At 37.7% G+C, this 19,662-nt stretch overlaps 1 protein-coding gene and 1 pseudogene across 1 annotated transcript in view; one reads left to right on the top strand and one right to left on the bottom strand.

The window, feature by feature from the left end:
• LOC106959365 (potassium voltage-gated channel subfamily H member 1-like) overlaps window positions 1–19,662 on the bottom strand; it is a 47,740-nt gene that overhangs the window by 18,516 nt on the left and 9,562 nt on the right. Inside the window, exons 5-7 of the mRNA XM_015051905.1 lie at window positions 12,347–12,504; window positions 8,157–8,428; window positions 905–1,104 (exon numbers count right to left, since the gene is read on the bottom strand). Of these exons, the coding sequence (XP_014907391.1) occupies window positions 905–1,104; window positions 8,157–8,428; window positions 12,347–12,504 (630 nt within the window). The remainder of the gene's footprint in view (window positions 1–904; window positions 1,105–8,156; window positions 8,429–12,346; window positions 12,505–19,662) is intronic.
• LOC106959366 (40S ribosomal protein S24-like) lies at window positions 15,461–15,936 on the top strand (annotated as a pseudogene).

Here is a 19,662-nt window from a genome sequence, read left to right as displayed (position 1 = left end):
TCTTGCAATTAACATCAAATGTAGTTTTTTGACTAAGTAAATGAAAAAAATGCAACAATAAAACATTTAAAAAGCTGTTTTAGATTCTAGTCTGTTTACCTTTCCTGTTCGCTGCTGTTAACTTTTCAGCTGAAAAGATGACATTGAACAAAACAACTTTTATTTCCCAATTACACTGTGGTGTATGGGATAAATTGGATCAAAGCCACACACATGTCACGGATGCACAGACAAAAATTTAGTAATTATTCCTTATATTCATGTTTTAGCTTGCTAGTTAAAAAATATATAATGAAAATCCACAGGGACTTTGTTAGACTGCTGTGATTTCTTTTGGTGAGAAGTTGGAGCAGAAACAGGAAAGCAGGAATTACCTCAAGAGAAAACTGACTATGTATTTTGGACACGATTCACATTCAAGAAATAAAAAGAAAGACTGAACGTTATTTTCTGGGTGAATATGCATCACTCTGAAGCTGAAAGAGTGTTCAAACCTACTTTGCCCAAAAGACACATTAACCCAAAGATATGACCTGCAAGCAGCCAGAAAGATTTCCATTTCACTGGATGTGCACAGATTGGATTCATGAAAGTATTTCGTGACAATCCTGCAAAGCTGATCTGTCAATAAGAAGACTAGAGTTCAACCGATGACAAATGATGAGATTCATTTGTTTTATCCACACTTCAAACTATTTAAATCATTATCAAACAAGGAGCTATATTAATTTCACACTATTTTCTCAGAGTTAAGCACTTGCATGTGGCATTTTTATCAGAAAAAATCTCCCACATATTGCATCTTATTTGATTTCTGAAGAATAATACAGTCTCCAAAAGACATGATTCCACTATTTTAGCTCACATATTTTAAACTAATGGACAAAGAAACAGAAGAAAGTACCTTTTCGGTGTCTATGCCCCGTGACATGGACCAGGTAGAGGCGATATAGTCCATAACTCTTTCACTCAAGCCTTTGGGGACCTGATAGAGTTTAAGGAAGTCCCGGACACTGTTGAGCATCTCATGGTAGCGATTAGTGTTGGCATACATCTGCTGGAAGATGGTTGTCACGTTACCAAAGATGGTGGCGTAAAGAAGGGCTGTAGAAACACAGAGTATTTACATGACAGTATTTACTGAAAAATATTGTTCTACTCTTTTATTTTAAGTTTGTTTTGGTAATATATGTTTTAATTAACATATAACAACTTTATGAATGATACAATTTATTGACAATTTTTATTTTAAACTGATACTTGCTGGTTTATTTGTTAAAATAAATTCTCTACGTCTTTAACACGGTTAATTGTTGTCAAAACAAAAATCGAGTAAACGTATTGCTAAATATATAATAATCTTTATATAAAAAAGCTGAATTTATGAAAACATGTTTTTGTTATAACAATTGAAGGATGTGAAAGTCGGTTGTTTAAACTGTGACACACAGAAGTGAGAAAACCTGCAGCAGGGTTTCTGTTTTTATTGTTGGCTTTTATTTAATGAATTGTTCAGTTTATAAAAAAATCCCATTTTAAAGGTGAAAGAGGAAAGATAACTCCCTCTTAATGCCCAGAGACTCCAAAAAACTTTTCTTGTGTTTTTGAATCTCAAGCTTCAACACGACCTAGAAGAAAGTTACTCATACAAAGCCGAACATTCTCTGGGAGAAAAAATAAAACATAAAAAAACTTTTCCCGATCAATAAATACACTGCAGATGAAAGGGTTTTTATGCTTCTTCAAGATCGAGACCTTTTGCATTATGCTTCTTCAGGGGAAACTTTGGCAACAACAGCAGCATCAAACTGTCTTGGAGGGTTTCTTTATGTATCCTTAAGCAGAAACATTCGGTCTCGGATAGGCTGGATGAGGAGCATCAGCGCGTTACTATTTTTAGATTCCTCCAGTGATGCTCACTTTGACTTCAGACCTCTTCAGACTTTCTTTCCTCGTGACCCCACTTGGGTTTTATTTTAGCTATACTTCAAGTTATTGACTTGTCAAAAGCCAAACTTCCCCTCAGTGTGTGAGACTTTCAGTCAAAATTAGCCATCCACATTTGACTCCGTGCTGACATGTTTAGCTGCTCACGTCATTTATAAAACATGTAAAGCAGCCCCCTGAGGAAGAGTTTGATATCTTCACTTGTAAAGCCCATTCACATTCAGTGCAACATATTGGCTTTCAAGCCTGAAGCTTCAAACAAACCTCACATCTTTATTTTAAAATTTCCTTGCTTAACCAAATAAAAAGAATTAGCTTCTCATTTTTTACATATATTTCTTGTTTACTTCAAGGCTGAAGATGAAAAGTTTTAATAAAGCCAGAGCTATGAAGAGATTAAAATCCTGATCAGAGTCTCTTGTAATCTGTTCCATTAAACCTGAAGATTTTCTGTTTCTTGGTCTGTGAATAATTCAAGATCCTTTTGGCAAATTCCTATTAATGAGGAATGGCCTCAGTCTGGCCACTCGTCCATGAAGGTTTCATTGTTCTGCGCTGATGGCTACAGCTCTAAAAGACTCTGCCATTTTCAGTGCCTTGCAAAAAGTATTCACACCTCTTGAGCCTTTTCACATTTTGAATCACAAACTTCAAAGTATTTTATTGGGATTTTATGTGACAGACGCAAGACAGTGCATTATAATGTGAAGTGGAAATAAAACGATGCACGGTTTTCAAAATTCTTTGTTAAAAGAAAAAATCTGGAAAGTGCAGCTTGCATTTTGAAGAACCACCTCACTCTCCGATTACACCTGGAAGTGTTTTATGGTAACATCTGCACAAGCTTTGCATATATAGACACCACTTTTTAGCCCATTGTATATAAAACAGCTTAGGCTCAGTCAGATTGGATGGAAAACAACTGTAATCATCAGTTTTTATACTACTGATTCTATATAAGATTTACATCTGCCTATAAGCTTAGAGGATATTACTGTGCTGAAATGTCCTTTCACACCAGCCCCGTTTAGTTTGTTTTAATTGAACTCTAGTTTGCTTGAGTAGAAAGACTGATTTGTTGGAGGAAGTGTGAATGTTCAATCCGATCAAAAAAGCAAACTCTGGTCCTCCTAAGAACAGAGGATCACGATTTTGACGTGGTAGGAAGGCATATGTGAATGCTAAGCGGACTGGAGACAATTCCAAAAACAGGAAGCAAACCCAGGGCATCCTGGGTAAATAACAACCAAAACAAACTGTGTGTGTAGCACTAGTGGGGAAAAATGGCTCGTGGCCTTTTACCAAAAACAAAAGAGGAATCCTACAATCTGACGTCACTTCATTTTTGTTTACATTTTGCAAAGGAGGAAGTTGCTCTCTCATCTTCTTTGGAGGTTTCCATGTTAATTCCTCCAGTGGTTCTTGGTACAGCATGCACCTCCTGCTTCTCCAGTTCATGCTCTCCTGACAGAACGCGTCAGCTTAGACTGACAGGCATTGCTTAGTAGGTTTACAGATCCATATGATGGACTGACCAAAGTTCTGAGATGTACAAACGTTACATTAATGTTTAATCTAACTTTCTCTCTGACTTGTCTGCTGTGCTCCTTGTTCTTCTTTATGCTGTTTTTTTTTTACAAATATTCTCCAACAAAAGTTTGAGGTCTTCACAGAGCAGTCTCTTCCTTCCTAAGAAGGAAGAGACTTGCTCCACCTCACATTTATGCACTATTCTGTGTTCATCTAACACATAAAATCCTATTAAAATCCAGCAAAGTTTGTATTTGTAGCATGTCAAAATGTGAAAAAGTTTATAGGGGCATGAACACCTCATATTTATGTGCCTTATCAGGACCAAATATGCCTCCAGACCGAATATTATTTTATGCCGTGAACGCTTAAATTAATCCGTTGGGAAATTACAGAGCATTAATCATAACTGGGCCCAAATATAATCAAAGACCTTTTGCCAAAGGGGAAAACCTACTGTTTCAGCTTCAGTTCCAGATACTGTAAGCTGCTTCCAGGACGTTGCGTCCCACATCACAAGTCGACGCAAGAATCAAACTTGTTTCTTCCATCATCAAGGAAGGCGAAAGGAAAGAGTCAAGCAGCAGATCAGAGGTGGCAACAGCTGGCGCGTGTGGATCAAAGCTATCAGATGTCTGCTCTGTGTGAGCAGTGCTCTCTTGGCAATGCAGCCCTAATTAGCCCTGCTTGAAGGGACGGAGAGGGAAACATGCCAGCCAAACATTTCAATTATCATACGATGACGATGACAGTAGCCTACGCACGCACCAATGCACCTTTGTTTATTTCGCTCTCAATCAAAGAGGTGAAAAAAGCCGCACGGGGGAATAATGCTAATTAAAAACAGCTCATGACTCCTTTAATGGGGGGAACCATCACAATCTCTCAGCTGAAGAGACATGTTATCACAGGTTTTCAGACCTAAAACAGTTCTTTGCAGCTTTAACTCCATTTAGCGAGACTTCGGGGACGACTGCACGTCTTTTGGAGAGAAGGCAGGAAATGTTGTTACAAAAGAAACTTGATCTCTCGCTGCACACAGAGGAGCTTCATCTAGCTGGCAACATCCTCCTGTACTTCCTGCCGCACACAACTTCCCTGAATGCCATCAAACAGCTGGCTCATTTGAAGGTAGTTAAAGCATAGTTGATAGAAACTCCAGCCCCGGGGGCCACCAGTTGCTATGGAAACAGGACAAATGTACAGTACAACTCCCCCTCACCCCCCTCAACCCCCACTTACTGTTTCCCATGCCACCCTAAAATCCCTCCCCACGCTGTGATCCTCTGCTGCCAGCGCCGATCCGATGCCGCTGGTAAAAATAGCAAGAATCAGCGCATCCATATTTCATGGAGAACAGCCACGGAGTAGACTAGATTGCATCTACAACAGAATCCTCCCGAGGCGGTCTGGTTTTGAGAGATTTAAGGTGATTTGTCTCTCACAATGAAAATTTGAGACAAAGATGGGTCTGAAAATGAGGGGGTTTTTTTTACCGGGTTATTTCCCCTAAGGAGAGCGTTCATAAACCCTAACAGGCAAATCGGAGTGAAAGTAGAAGGAGGGGAACGGAGGGTGAAGGGACGGGGCGTGTGTGTGTGTGTGCAGTGTTGAGACTGTAGCTGACAAAAGTACAGCGGAGGTGAGGGGTGATTGCAGTGGGATCGGAGGGAGCGCAGTGCTAAATTGATCTGGCGGCGTCAGTTATTGCTGCGAGGTAGCTCTCTGTGTGCAGTAATGGCACCGTGCTGTACGCGGTTTTATGAGCTCCAAAAGGAGAGATCCTCGTTAATAACGGTGGAAAGAAAGAAGATTTCCAGCCCCTGTTAGCAGATATTAACTTCCAGTCCAGTAATTGCAGCATAAAAAGAACTCTGAACAACACTGGATGAGGAAAAAAAGCAAATGTACTTATTCACACCCTTTGAACTTTTTCACAATTTGCTGTAGTCGTTTCAACTAGATGTGTCCCAATAAAACTTTTAATTTCCGATGCGATACAGATATTGCAGCTTTGACAATTAGTCAATACTGATATTGGCCCAATACATTATAAGCACAAATTTTATTACTTACTTTGTAGAGTGGATTGTTAGAAAAGACTTGATCAAGTCACATAGAAATGCTGGGGCTGACACGGTTCGATACTTGTATTTTGGCCGATCCGATTTCTGATCTTAATATCGGATCGGGACACACCTAGTTTTCAGCATTTCCTCAAATCCTACTATAAATTCTCTATTGAATTAGAATGACCAGGCCATTCTAACCCTTTCAATTATAGCTAAAGACATACGTTTAGGGCTGCTGGATGGTGAATCTTCACCCAGTATTAAATGTTTTTCAGTCTCCAACAAGTACCCACATCCCTGCTGAAGAAAATAATCTCTACAGCCTGGTGCTGCCACCACCATGTTTTAATATGTAGATAATGTTTACACACCAACACAAGTTTCCTTGGATTTCCTCCTTCAATAAAAAGCTTTTCTGTTTTATTCACACATTAAAAACACCTAAAAAGTACATTTAAGAATTCATCAAAGCTCTCTCTGCATCATGTTAAATATTTGCTACACGCTAACAGAACATTAGCCCATATCGAGCTGCTCTGTTCGACTTCATGTCTACAAGAAGTTATGCAACTGCATATGATGTGATGAGGTTTCAAACCTGCTCAATTGTTTTATTAGTATTGACAGTGGAGTCAATGGAAGTCTTGTTTGGCAAGATATACCTCCGCTCAAAGCGTACGGATGAAGAGCAACACGACAACAAGATTAGTGCTATCCATCAGACTACTGCAGTGAGTGTATATTGATGTGCAGAAAAAAATCCTACGCCTTGAGCTTCTCTGAATTGTTGTCACTTTAAAACTTCAAACCTTTTTGAACAGGAATATAAAGTGATACATGTACCTAGTTTAAAAACGTTTTAAAGCCAAGTCATTTATTTATATTCATCATTTGTTCTCCTCAAACAAATATTTTAGTCTTTTGTTTGTGTCCATTATTCTTTCCAGAAGAGCTCATGCTCTGTCAGATTGGATGGAAAGCATCTGTGAACTTCAGTTTTCAAATCTGGTCACAGATTCTCTTTTGAATTCAGGTCCGGGTTTTGACTGGACCATTATAACACCTGAAAATGCTTTGATTTAAATTATTCCACTGTCTGTTATTGTCTGTGTGTTTAAGGCCACTGTACTCCTGAGAGCTTGACCTCTGGCCAGGTTTTCTCCCAAGATTGCCACTGCCATATTTCACTCAATCAGGATGTTGTAACCTTTATGCAACATTTCACACTTATTCCAAAACGTGTGTTTGGTTTGGGGTATCAAAGTTAAGGGGGGAGTGGATACAAATGAATGCCACACTTTTCAGAAAACTGAATTTGCCGTTTTTCCTTTTTTCACAATTATGAGCTGCTTTGTGTTCTCTATTACCCCATAAAGAACCCTGAAGTTTGTGGTTGCAGTGTGACAAAAGTTTAATGGGTGTAAATACTTTTACAAGGCACTGTAAACTAATGAATTTGCTCTAAAGTTTGCTATGTTAGCGTCTTACCATTTCGGGCCTACCATTTTCAGGAAGGATAACAGAAAGCATGTGCTAGAAAATCTAAATATTTTAACATGTTATCACACAGCAGACTGAGATAATGAGTGAAATGTCACTTTACTTTATGTCATTGTATTAAATCAGACTGAATGGAGCTGACAGCAGCGCTGATGAGATTGAAAAGGAAACTAAGGGGTGGAATTCATTAGAGTTTTCTCTGTATGATGTTAAATTTGTGCTTCCGTTGACATAAAAGCCGGGATTCAGTTATATATCTTCAAGAAGCTGTTACATAACTTCAGCTGCAATAGTTATCAGACTTCAAGTCGTTCATTTTATCAATAGCAGAGACAATCGAACGTTTGTTGGGGGAAGGGCATCCTCGTTTAAAGCTCAGGAAGAACAGGAGTCCAACAATATGACGGAGGTTTCTGCAGGCTTCACCAACTCAAATTTAAGACTATTTAAGACCACTATGAATGAAATTTAAGACCTGTATCATCACAGATATGCACAATAGAAAACTGTATATTTTACGTAGTAGTAGTGCTAAGCTCTTTTGCACATAACATTGTACGGGTTGGCAACAAAACTGAGCCAGTGGCGACGATGAATGTCGTCCATCCAACTGGCGATAAATTAACACTAGCCCATGATTGATGGAAAAAAGCTAGCTGGCTATAAAATTGTATTAGCAGCTAGTTAGCAGTAGCATCAACCACTTCAAGTCACAGAGCACAATGAATATGTCTGCGCGCAACTCAAACTTCTGCCTGACACAATAGCACAGCGACAAAAATAAACTGCATAGAATAAATCGTAAGACCTGAAATTTAAGACATTTAAAGCCTTAATTTTAGATACATAAAATTAAAACTTAAGACTTTTTAAGGATGTTTAGATATAGGTTGGTTATTCTGAGATTTTAATGATAGGTAGTTGTCACCATAAATTGTAAGATGTTCAAACTGAACAGCATAATGGACCGCACTGCTACTCATCTGTTAGCATTCTGTTTTCTAAACTTTGATGGCTCCATTCATAATTTACTTCATCACACGTCAACATTGTGGCTTTTAAAAGCATAACACATCTGCCTCGCTAGAAAGGACGCATTCCACTCACATCCGATCATCATCATGGCCACAGCGAAGATTTTCTCCCCGTCCGTCGTCGGAGCGATGTTGCCGAAGCCAATGCTGGTCAGACTGGTCATGGTGAAGTACAGGGAGGTGATGTAAACCGAGTCTTTGTTGGGCCCGCCCTCCCACTTCCCCGAACCGGTGGTGTTGAAGCGATAGGGCCTGCCCATCGCCTCAGCCAGGATGTAGAGCCAGCTGTCCATGCGGACAACGTTGGTTTCTTCATCAATCACCTCGTAGTCTCCAATGCTATACCTGAGGTTAAATAATGATACAGTTTTTTAATTATAGTGTTTCATAATGTTGTTTTTATGTTATAAGGCACAGCGGTGAAGAGCTCTAGTGGATAGAGGTTACGGGATCTACTTAGGTTCAAGTAAAAGTATCAATAAAGGCCGAAGAGAAAGTAAACATTATTCTTAAAGAAAAAAGTTATTTCCAACAGTGCATCTTACAACTCAAGTAAACACACTAAAAATTTCCAGATCATCTTGAGACTTTAAAGAATCAAATTTAAATTACTATGAAAATAAAAATCCCAATGACCCAGTTTTGTGTAGTCGGAATGAAGAGAGGGTAAAAATGCAACCGCCCCAGAAGGCCAAGGAAATAATGAAACCTTTATTTAAACAAAAACTAAGCTGACGTCCACACAGGACTCTTATGTAAATGTGCTAAAGGTTAGATGTCCTCACTGAAACACTTGTTTGTGAAGCTCCCAAAGCAACGCCTTCTGGAAAGGTCAAAGTGCCTCTTCTGCATCTTTATGTGCATATATGCAACTTTTTACTTAAAACATATCTAACAGCCACACTTTTAATCTAGATTTGGAATCTGTGACCCAATCACAACGAAGAAGCACAGACAAAGTGTAAAGCTAAAACAAATTAAACATCTGAGATTATTTTCTGTCTCTAAAGTCAAGTTAAACATGTGACAATGACAAAAGAAAAATTTAAAACAAAACCAAGACAAGGACATGATATAACATGATAAAGCTAAGATAAAGCGGTTTGGTAAGAATTAAGTGCTTTATGATACTGCTCTACAATTTGTAATGGATAAATGGCTTGTAAATATTTTACTTTAGATGCTTCTAATAAATTTAGCATCGACTTCTAGATTTTTCCTTTTTTTAAAAAACCTTTATTTTATTTTACCAGGATAAAAGCTATTAAGACAAAAAAAAAGAAACAACCTTTGGAGTCTTCACCTCCAAAGAGGAATGAGCAGTAATGCAACTCCATCTCAACTCTGAGTGTCAAGTTCAAGTCAAGTCTCAAGTTTCTTATAACTAAAAACTACATTTTATCATCATATACATGCCCTTCGTCCTGTACTGTCTGTCATTGGGCGTAACATTAAAGAGTTCTCTTTAAACATTTCTTCCAACAGTTTTATCTCATCTCAGGTCTTAGAGCTCAAGTTTACATACATTTTGAAGTTTTCGTTGGTGTAATAATGCATCTCTTCAAACTAAAAACTCTAATCTGCTTACAGCAGGTTAGCTTACCAACATCAGTTACCATGGTAACAAACTTATTTAAGAAGTGAACCAGCTTTGTGGAGCATGAGAATCCTGAACTAAACCACTAATCCTGCTTTGTAGTACAGATCCCTGGACGAGGGTAATTTATCACACTGCACACATGTGCCAGTCACCATCCTGCATTATTATAATTCACCTCTTGATGTCCTTCATATCCTGTCAGATCATTGGGAATCTTTTATTTGCTATTCTGTTAGGCCATTATTTTACAACATGGATGACATTTTTATTTAATTTTACTCAACATTTTGAGTAACTCTGTAGATGTCACCAGTCTGGATAATCGTTTTTGAAATAGACAAGATGATAAAAATATTCTCCTGAGATACAAAGTTGAGCATGCGAACATGTTTGTATTAAAGTACACAATCATATAAATGCGCAGTATGTAACTTTCACATAAAAAAAAAAATCATATGTATTTGCTAAAACTGTCATGTCGTGACAGTATGAGACAGATAATCTGTGAAAAGATCAATCTCTAGATGCAGTGTAACAGAGGGCCGGGGGGAAGGAGAGCCATAAGGAGTGGTGATTGACAGCGCTAAGATCCGCCTACTGGCTCTGATTGGTTGTTTCAAGTTAGCATGAGACTAGGCAGAGGCGCTTCATTTTTTTCTACATATTATTTGTCTCATACCATACGGTCACGGCACAGTCACAGTTTCAACGAATATGTAAAAACGTATTTTTTACAAAAGTTACACACTTTTATGCAATTAATAAATGTAATTAGATATGCATTCCACTGCAGGTTTGACTTCAATTCACTAAGCCTGGAAAACATTTCAAAATGTTTGATTTTTATAAAAACACTTTTAGCTTACAAAGACTCTGGTTTGTTCTTTACTCCTTTGCTTTTGTGCGCATACTAAAGAAAAGAAAAATGTGAATCCACACTGAAAAACATTTCACAAAACCCTTGTCATCCCCTGACTATCTGTAGGACTTGATTAGTCTTATCACAAAGTCTGAATTGTTTGAACTCAACAAAACTGTCTATTATACATTGTAGTTTGACAAAATGAAGCTACTTGTTTATCATGTAAAATGATCAGGAAGAAAAAAGCTTTTTGAAAGGAAGACGAATAGTGTGGAGAAAAAAAGAGTAATAACTTTGATACACAATTGAGAAAAAAAATGATAGAAAACCATTCCGATCACAAACTAATTGACATGATTAATAAATAACCACAAAAGAAAACTCCCTAAAAATAGAAATACACAAGAACACAATTAACACTGCACAGATTGACTACACAGAGATGAAAACCAAAAAAGACCTTAAGTTAGGATAAAAAGTACAAATAGTAAAAAAATACAATAAATGCCATAGAAAAAGAGATGAAGAAAAATTTGTGCCAAAAGAATAAAAAACAATGTTAAAACAGGAATCCCAAGCAAACGACAGCTGTTGCATTTTGAGACATTTTATTTGTAACTCGTAAGGGTTTATGTGGTTTTTATGAAAGAATTTTAGTGAGTAATTCACTGTAAGTGCTGACAGAATCCAGGGTGCATTGAAAAAACAATTCATCATCAGCAGCACCTGTCTGAGTTAGCTATTTGCATATGAAAATACCAGGCCCTCTTTTTTTTACTCTCCAGAATATAAATGAACAGAACTGGATGAGACAATGTTTACACGTTTCCTTTTTGCCCGATTTCCTTTATTCAACGCTTTAGAAAATATTTTTGGGCTTTTTATGCAACAATAAAACAAAAATCTCCAGTGTTCTTATTTGGGAGCAAGAATATGCTTTTGTTTTTCCAGCCCCAGAGTAAAACTAACACTTCAGCCACCTCTATTGTTTTCTGCGTAAGAGAAAATGACAGGCAGCGAGCAGGAAGCCAGCTCCTGCAGAGGCTGCTGTCATCCCGGTTGACGACGGTTAAACTTTTCTCGAGTCGCCGACGCGACTCCGCGTGTGTGACCATGGCAACCACTGAAACCACAGAGGAGCTATTTTTACTGGTATCGCTGTCTGGTTTTGGAGCACCATCAGGTACATTTATTCAGGTCTGATTATGCTGTCTGGACCGACAGTTGATGCAAACCGCGCCGCTCGGAGCCTCCGAGTGAAACTGACAGTGAATGAACATTTGTAACAAGTGTGTAATCGAAAGAAGAAGAAAAAAAAAGCACAAATAAAAGACATCTGCAGAAAAGATTAGTACATTATTCACAACAGCTTTTCTGTGTGGGAGGAGCAATAAATAGACAAAGTAATAAATCTGTGTATCAGTATGTTTGTAGATCTTCTCATTAGCACAATAAATCAAATACAACACATGATGGCAACTTAATGCCGCCATTACACTCTATAGCGCCCCTGCTGCGTCGATGATCTGATTAGATTTTGGAGACCCATCTCCATAAATCTGCATATTAATGAGTAAAATAATAACTCTCCTCAAAGTGTAATAACTCTTTAGCCTTTGAGATTCTGGTTTGATGAGTGAAAGCAAGCATGTTTACAAAAAATATATAATTAATGTGCAGATCAGCTTCACCACTGACCTCTTTTATATGAAATGGCTCTGCAATCAATGCGCTGCAATATTGCGGAGCGAAAAAGCGTTATGTAATGTTTTGTTGATGTGGGACAAACATGCAGACATACCAGATGCAGGCCAACCAGTGTGCCGCCAGTCCAAAAACACAGACCAGCAGCACCAGGACGGCCGCCCCGTATTCGATGTAGTGGTCCAGTTTGCGGGCGACCCGGCCCAAACGGAGGAGCCGGACAACCTTAAGAGAGCTGAACAGACTGCTGATCCCCTGGAAGAAAAGCCAAACAGGAAACATGTCAGATAAGAGCAATGGGAGATTCTCAGTAGAGTTTGTTTTTTTTCCAAATATGCAAAAGTTGTTGTTTTTTTCTTTTATTCATCTTTGTGCTCAAAAGTGTCAATAAAAAATATCTGTTTTTGTCAGGAAAATAAATCTCTCAATTATTATACATTTTGACTCAATTCTTTACTTTTTACATTGCTTTGTAACATTCTTTTTAGTTTCATTACTACAGCATAAACTTAAAAAATTCTACATTTTAAAAGCTGGATAAGGACTAAAGATTTTTCTTTTTTTGTTGTTTTTCACTTTCACTCTTGCTCATTTGCAGCAACCTATGTATTTTGACTTGGATTTGATTATGCTGCTGGTCAAAAACATTTCTCTATATTTTGAATACAAGGCAAAATGCGATCTGTAGTTTCTTCTCTTGCTTTCCTTTTTAACAGGATGACAGACCACTGGCGCATGTCAAAATAAAATTAAGCGGCCTACGTTATCCGATTCACAGATTTTTTTAACATCTGAATATTGAAGTAAAACCTACAGCAAATATGAACATAAAATATCATTTGAAAGCTTTTCAGAGTAGCCACTATATAAAAGCAAAACACTCCCTAAATGTTTTATTAGCATCAACAAGCGCATAATAAATAAAAAAAAAACAAAAAAAAAATAATCATTAAGATTTGATTGCAAAAGCTTTCTCCTACAACGTGATAAAACTTTACAACTCTAAGCAGCTCTAACCAAAGGCTAAATGTCTACTCAGCTTAGCTGCAACCTGAAACGCCCGCTCACTGATTCAAAGCGACAACTGCAATCCCATCAGTCTGCTCTGCAGTGCTGTTGGTATTCTTTATGTGTGTGTCTGTGCACTATCTGGGTATTGATTTAGCTAAAGTGCTGTGGTCTGCAATGCGAGTACAACTGCTGTGTTGGCTGTCACTTGATCTGTCAGAGATGCCAATCAGACACCTAAACTTCAGCTTGTATGAAATCACTTTTCAGCCTTTAGATCAGACACTTGTAATGTCCACTACTAAACATTGACTTTTTTATCCGAAAGCCTCATTGTAACTCGTTTGGTGGTACGTTTGGGGTCACCGTGCTTTTGGACCAAAACTTGTTATGCCTTAGCTATGACTTTCTAGTGGAGGTTTTGAGAGGTTTCTTCAATAATTTTGGAATAATGTTATGTCCTAATGGTGCAATCTACTTTGTGCAGCAGTCTCTCCTATAGCAAAAGAAAAAGTTACACAACACAATGCTGCTACAGCTATTCTTCACTGTTGATGGACGTTTCCCAAGTTTGCAAGTTTCCTCATTGTTCCTCCAAACGCAATGATGGCCTTTATGGGCAAACACTTTAATTTTAGTTTCATAGACCAGAGGACATGTCCCCAAAAGTTATGGTCTTTGTCTCCAAGTTCACTTACAAGATGCAATCTTGCTTTTTATGTTCCTATTGTAATAATAGCTTCTTTCTCCCTGAGTGGCCTTTTAGCCTAATACATGGATTGGTTTTAGTGTGGATAATTGCTCTCTCTCTTACCAGCTTCAATAAGCATCTTAAAAAGGCCTTTTGCTCGTTTCCTGAACGGTATGGTAGTTAGACATTCCCACACTGAGGCTATTCTTGCATATAATTCTGTGAACAGATAAAAGCAGAATTTTTAAACTTGAAGAAGTCCACAACTCTGTTTTAGAAAACTTGCCTGAATTGTTTGTTTTTTTTACATATATTCCCTTGGTATCAGTGTGTTTGAGCCGTTGCATTGAAGTACATCCAAAGTTGTGCCTCCATTTAACTCAGCTGTTGTCAATAAAACTATTAAGAGTGTTCCCTGTTTGTTTAAATGGACAGTAAGCTAAGTGTTTGTAAATTCAGAATTTTAAGATGACACTAAACATTGTTCAAAAATGCTTCTCATTATTTATTCTGCCTTTTAGCAAATACAAATTATTTCGATGACCTAAAGCAGGATAACATTTGTCTGATTTTAAGAACATACACGAGGGTGATTGATAGCGCCAAGCCCCTCCTCCTGGCTCTGACTGGTTTCTGACAGAGCAGTGCATTTCTGCAGATGGCAGTAGGACCACATGGAAGAGGAGCTTTATTTTCTCATAGATTATCTGTCTCATACTATACTGTCAGGATATAACAGCTTTAACAAATATGTTTAAAAAAATTATTTATAAAAGTTATATACTGCAGCTTAAGTGTCAGACAGTAACAAAAGAATGGCATGTGTCTATATAAACAGTGTATGGCAATCTGTTTTTTACAGATAGATCCAGATGCCTGCTTTTGATCCCCTCCTCATATTTTAATTAAAAAGAGCATGTTTACTCGAAGTTGATCAATCTTATGCAATGAGAATAAAAGTTACGCATTTGACACCTCTATCAACGTTTTACATAATACATCCCCTTTGTGTCAAATGTGAGGGCTAAATTATTAACTTCTCACTTTGTGGTGAAAAAATAGATTATTCATAGCACTCAGAAAAACCAGACGGAGCATTACAGCAGCTATGCACCACAAAGACCTTGGGGCCAATCCAATAAAGGAAAGAAGTTTCCACAAGTTTTTCATAATTTATTCACATCCTGTTCAGAATAATCTAATTAGTTGCTCCTCTGCAGCATCACCCGTTTGTAGGCGTTTTGTTTTTTTCTTTCTGAAACTTTGTCACTTTGTCATCTTCCAGGTCATCTTCTTTTGCTTGACTTGGAGGATGACAGCTCCGGCTAGCATAGGGCTAATTTATTTATTAAACCCAAATGCAGAGTTGGTACCGTTGGGACATAAGTTGCGCAGTTTCAAACGAACGCCGACCCAGTTTTTTGGGCTAACAAAGACAATAGAAAGAGCCTCATCATACGTCACAGCCTTTTTAAGACACACAATGACCCCCATGAGACATCTCTTTTACGTCCCTGAGCGAGGCCGGCGTCAAAATGAACAACACAGTAACAGCCAGGACCTCCGAGTTTATGACAAACCGACTGATTCAGAGGAAAGCAGATGGTTGTTGATGCCCTCCATCCTGGCAAGGCCACAGTCCCAAAGACTGAAATCAGGGAGAAGCTTGCCAAGATGTACAAGACCACCCCTATGTTGTATTTGTCTTTGGCTTCAGGCTTTGCTATGGTCTACGACTCTTTAGACTATGCCAAGGAGAACGAGCCCAAACACAAACTTGCCAGACATGGTCTGCATGAGAATAAGAAGACCTCAAGGAAACAGCGCAAGGAACGCAAGAACAGAATGAAGAAAGTGCAGGGCATCAAGAAGGCCAGTGTTGAAGCTGCTGGCAAAAAGTGAGCCCAGAGGGCCAGCGGGTGTCTTCTTCATGCTCAAGATGGCCTTGTATATTCTCATCAAATAAAGTTTGGGGAAAAAAGAGGAAAAAAAAGACCCCACGAGACTTCCTTGAGCCTCTTTCGTAGGCTGAATAAAAAAAAAAATTATAAGATGGTGAAATGTTGCTGTGTAATAATGTTAAAGTGAATGGGTTGTGGAATTGACTTTAGTTCACAGCAGAAAACGTGTTTCGTTACTTGGAATAGCATTAACATTATAGCTGCTAAGCAAGCTAGCATAGGGCTAATGCTAGCTGTGGGCAATTATTAAGCTTTTACCAAACACTTTAACTTAAAGTCACTATAGACAGACAACGTTTTATTCTTTATATTTATTTAAACTAACAAGTTTTTAAAGTGGGTGTATTATGGAAAACAAATACAACTTTTTTTGAGCCTTAAATGTTATTCCCTCATAAAAAATAAAAATAAACATACCTAGAGGGTTGCTTTGATTCTTTCAGGGTGCCTAAATGCTTGCTCCCTCAAGTATGTCCTTGGAGCTGCAGCTTCTTTCCCACAGAGCTCGTTTCCCCCACATCTCACCCACTCAGCTCGGCAGCAGCAATTAGCAAACACCTGGTGAATCTGCGCATCTGCTGAGCTCATTACAAAAACTACTTCTCTTGACAATTTTTGATTTCAGCTCATTTTTCAGTCATTTTTAAATATCTTTATTTCTTTTCAGAGGTTTCCATGTTTTTGCAAACAGGGTATTTATAAAAGATACAAAATCAATTTAAACAGTTTTTAAACTATAAAACTGATTTGCACTAAATTAAGGATTTTCATAAGCACAGTTTTTTTTAATTTACTTTGTCTATTTGAAATTATTTTTCAGTCTCCATCTTCTTTTTGTTGTTTTTGCTCAGTTTTCCACGTGTTTGTCTGGCACTCTGCTGCTGGTACACCAGAACTACGGCAGTAAAGGACAAAAAATAAACTTGATACTGCTCTACAAAAGAGTAATTGGATTTCATAATGAACAACAAATCATAGTAAATCTCATAAGTAAATAAGATACACTTTGATAAACCAACTGCTAAGTTCATGAAAAAATCTGCTTAGGATCAGCAGATTTTATTTTTTTTCTCTCTCTTATGGCATTTCCACCAACAAAGCGATGCCATCTCTTTTTCTGGTGCTATTCGCTTCACTTGTCATGAAGTGCAAACGTTAGAGTCTCAGTTTAAGTGTGTCTTTTTCAATTCATTAGGCCCCTCTGCGCCTTGTTTATCTTACGAGTTCTGTTTTATTTCAGCAGTCTCCCTGTGGATTTTATATCTGGATTTGCTCCTGCACTTTTCTGTCCCTGTGATTATATTTATTGTTTCCACCTGCGTCTCATCAGCCCCTGCTGAGATTCAAACTGCTTTGAACTTATGACTCGCTTATTTATCGTAGATTTTCTGGTATTTGGCCTTTTTCAGCCTTCAAACCCGCCGTACTTCTGAGGCACCTTTGCTGGAGAAAGTTTTATTTGTCTTTTATTTCCTATTGACGTTTGACTTCTCGCTACTTATCACGTCATATTAAATATAAATTACCTTATCAAACTATTGGTATGCCTTTAACTTTCCCACATTATGTCACTTTACAACCGCAACTTCAATTTATTATACAGATATTTTAGGTGACAGGCCAACACAATGTATAGTTGTGAAGCAGAAGGAAAATAATATCTGGTTTTCAAATCTTTTTGGTGTGCATTTGCATTCAGAGCCTTTAACTTTTTACTCCTAAATATAATTCAGTGCAACCAATGGCCTTCAGTTTAATTAATAAACAGAGCCAATTGGTGATACAATACAAACACAGTTGTTCTGTTCATACCATAAAGGTTTGTCATGAAGATCAATAAACACACCAGTCAGATCAGGTGCTAACCTATCAACACATTTAAACTGACAAACATGGACCATCAGGATAAATCAGAGGTCTGTGGTAACTGTGGAGGAGTTGTAGAGATCTACCGCTCAGGTGGGAGAATCTGTTGACAGAACAACTATTAGTTCTGAACTTCACAAATCTGGTCTTTATGCAAACGTGGCATAAAGAAAAAAAAACAGTAAGAGTCTCGTTTAACTCATCTAGTGAACACGACAAACGTGGAAGATGGTGCTTTTACTCAGATGAGAACAATAATGAACTTCTTGGTCTCCATTCAAAATAACCTTTGTGGCAGAAAATTCATTTTTACACATCAATCTGAAATCATCTTTATTCAGGAGAACTATGGATGCCGATCAGTGTTGATAGGAAGATGGATAGCAGGCTAATCCTGAAAGAAAACCTGGCTGCCAAAACATTTGATACGCTGTGTGTTTAGGCCTCAGAAGCCTAAACACACAGCGTTACAGTCGAATGGTTCAGACTGAACTTGAGCACTTTTGCAAAAATAAATAAATAAATGCAGGTAAAATTCTCTAGACTGGAAAGTGGATCCATAGATATAACTGCGATGAAAGTATTGATTCGTGAAACTGAATCCAAATGTGTGTCATTTTGTTAAATAAAATGGACAAGACGCATCATTTTTCTTCAACTTCACAAATAGTGCACTATTTTAGTTTTATTCTATCAACTAAAACCCAAATGGAACACATTAAAGTTTGTAGTTAGGTTCAACCCAGTTAGGCAGGAAAGAAAGAAAAGCCTTCAGATGACTTTCAACTCCATTTCATGAAACTGTGGTCTGAAGTAACATCTGCAACTTTAATGCTAGAATGAGTTAAATTAATTACAATGGCTTTGTCATAAGTAATCCAAAACCGCTGATATAAAGACTTAATCCCATAGATCTTATAATGCAATTAAAAATTAAATTTGACATTTAAAAAAAAAAAAAGAACGAAAGAAAGTCTTGAGACTCGACCGGCTTTGACAGCCATTAACAGGATGCAGCCAAGCTCAGATTTGCCACAAATTTCTAAACATTTGCTGCAAGAGTAACGTAAAGTGTGCAACATATGCCATCTCTGAAGCCTAATGAAGAAGTTTATCCAAACTGTTTAAGAGTGCATGAATGAAGTAAAAACCCAAAACTGTGCATTATCATATTCCAATCAAACTGAAGCCTACTTGGGTGACAGCTCGGTGGTTCCAATTCTTCCCATCACGTCCCATGCATGAACACAGGCAGAAGAGAAAGAGGGTGAGGCCATGCAAACAGAATGTGAGGGGGGTGGTGGGGTGGAAAAAGAAGAAAGAAACAAAAGCGAGGAACATGAGAAAGAATACTTAATTACTGATAAGCAACAAATAAATACATGGAAAAAAAACAACAACAAAAAATGAAATCCAACAATCAAAACTGAAACTGATTGAAGTGCACGGTGTGACCAAGGCATGCGCCGAACAAGAATAACTTAGAAACCGCCATGAATAACTTGAATCATCATCCAGCATTTCTTTAATGGAGACCTGCTGGGGAGGAACAGCCATCAAAGTTATTCATGCCAGTCATTAGGTCTGCAGCAGCAGCACCATCGCCTTCAACCAATATGAAGCTTACTGGATTCACTGAGTTGTCGGAGGCAGAAAGTGGGAGGAAAATCTTAGAATGTGTTTTTTTAGCACACATCTCAGTTAAACTGTAAAAAAACATGGAGAACCAAAAGTCTCAAACTTTTTTACATCTTTAAAATCCATTTTTTGATATTAAGTGTAATTATTCGAAACCCAGTGAATCAGTGTTTTTATGAAATCCATGCAAATGATTAAATATATATATATATATATATATATATATATATATATATATATATATATATA

This window comes from Poecilia latipinna, unplaced genomic scaffold, assembly GCF_001443285.1.
Source record: "Poecilia latipinna isolate Pla-1442-1.1 unplaced genomic scaffold, P_latipinna-1.0 Scaffold1073, whole genome shotgun sequence".
Classification (NCBI taxonomy): Eukaryota; Metazoa; Chordata; class Actinopteri; order Cyprinodontiformes; family Poeciliidae; genus Poecilia; species Poecilia latipinna.
Note: the sequence above shows the minus strand (reverse complement) of the source record. Positions and strands in the feature narration are given on the sequence as shown.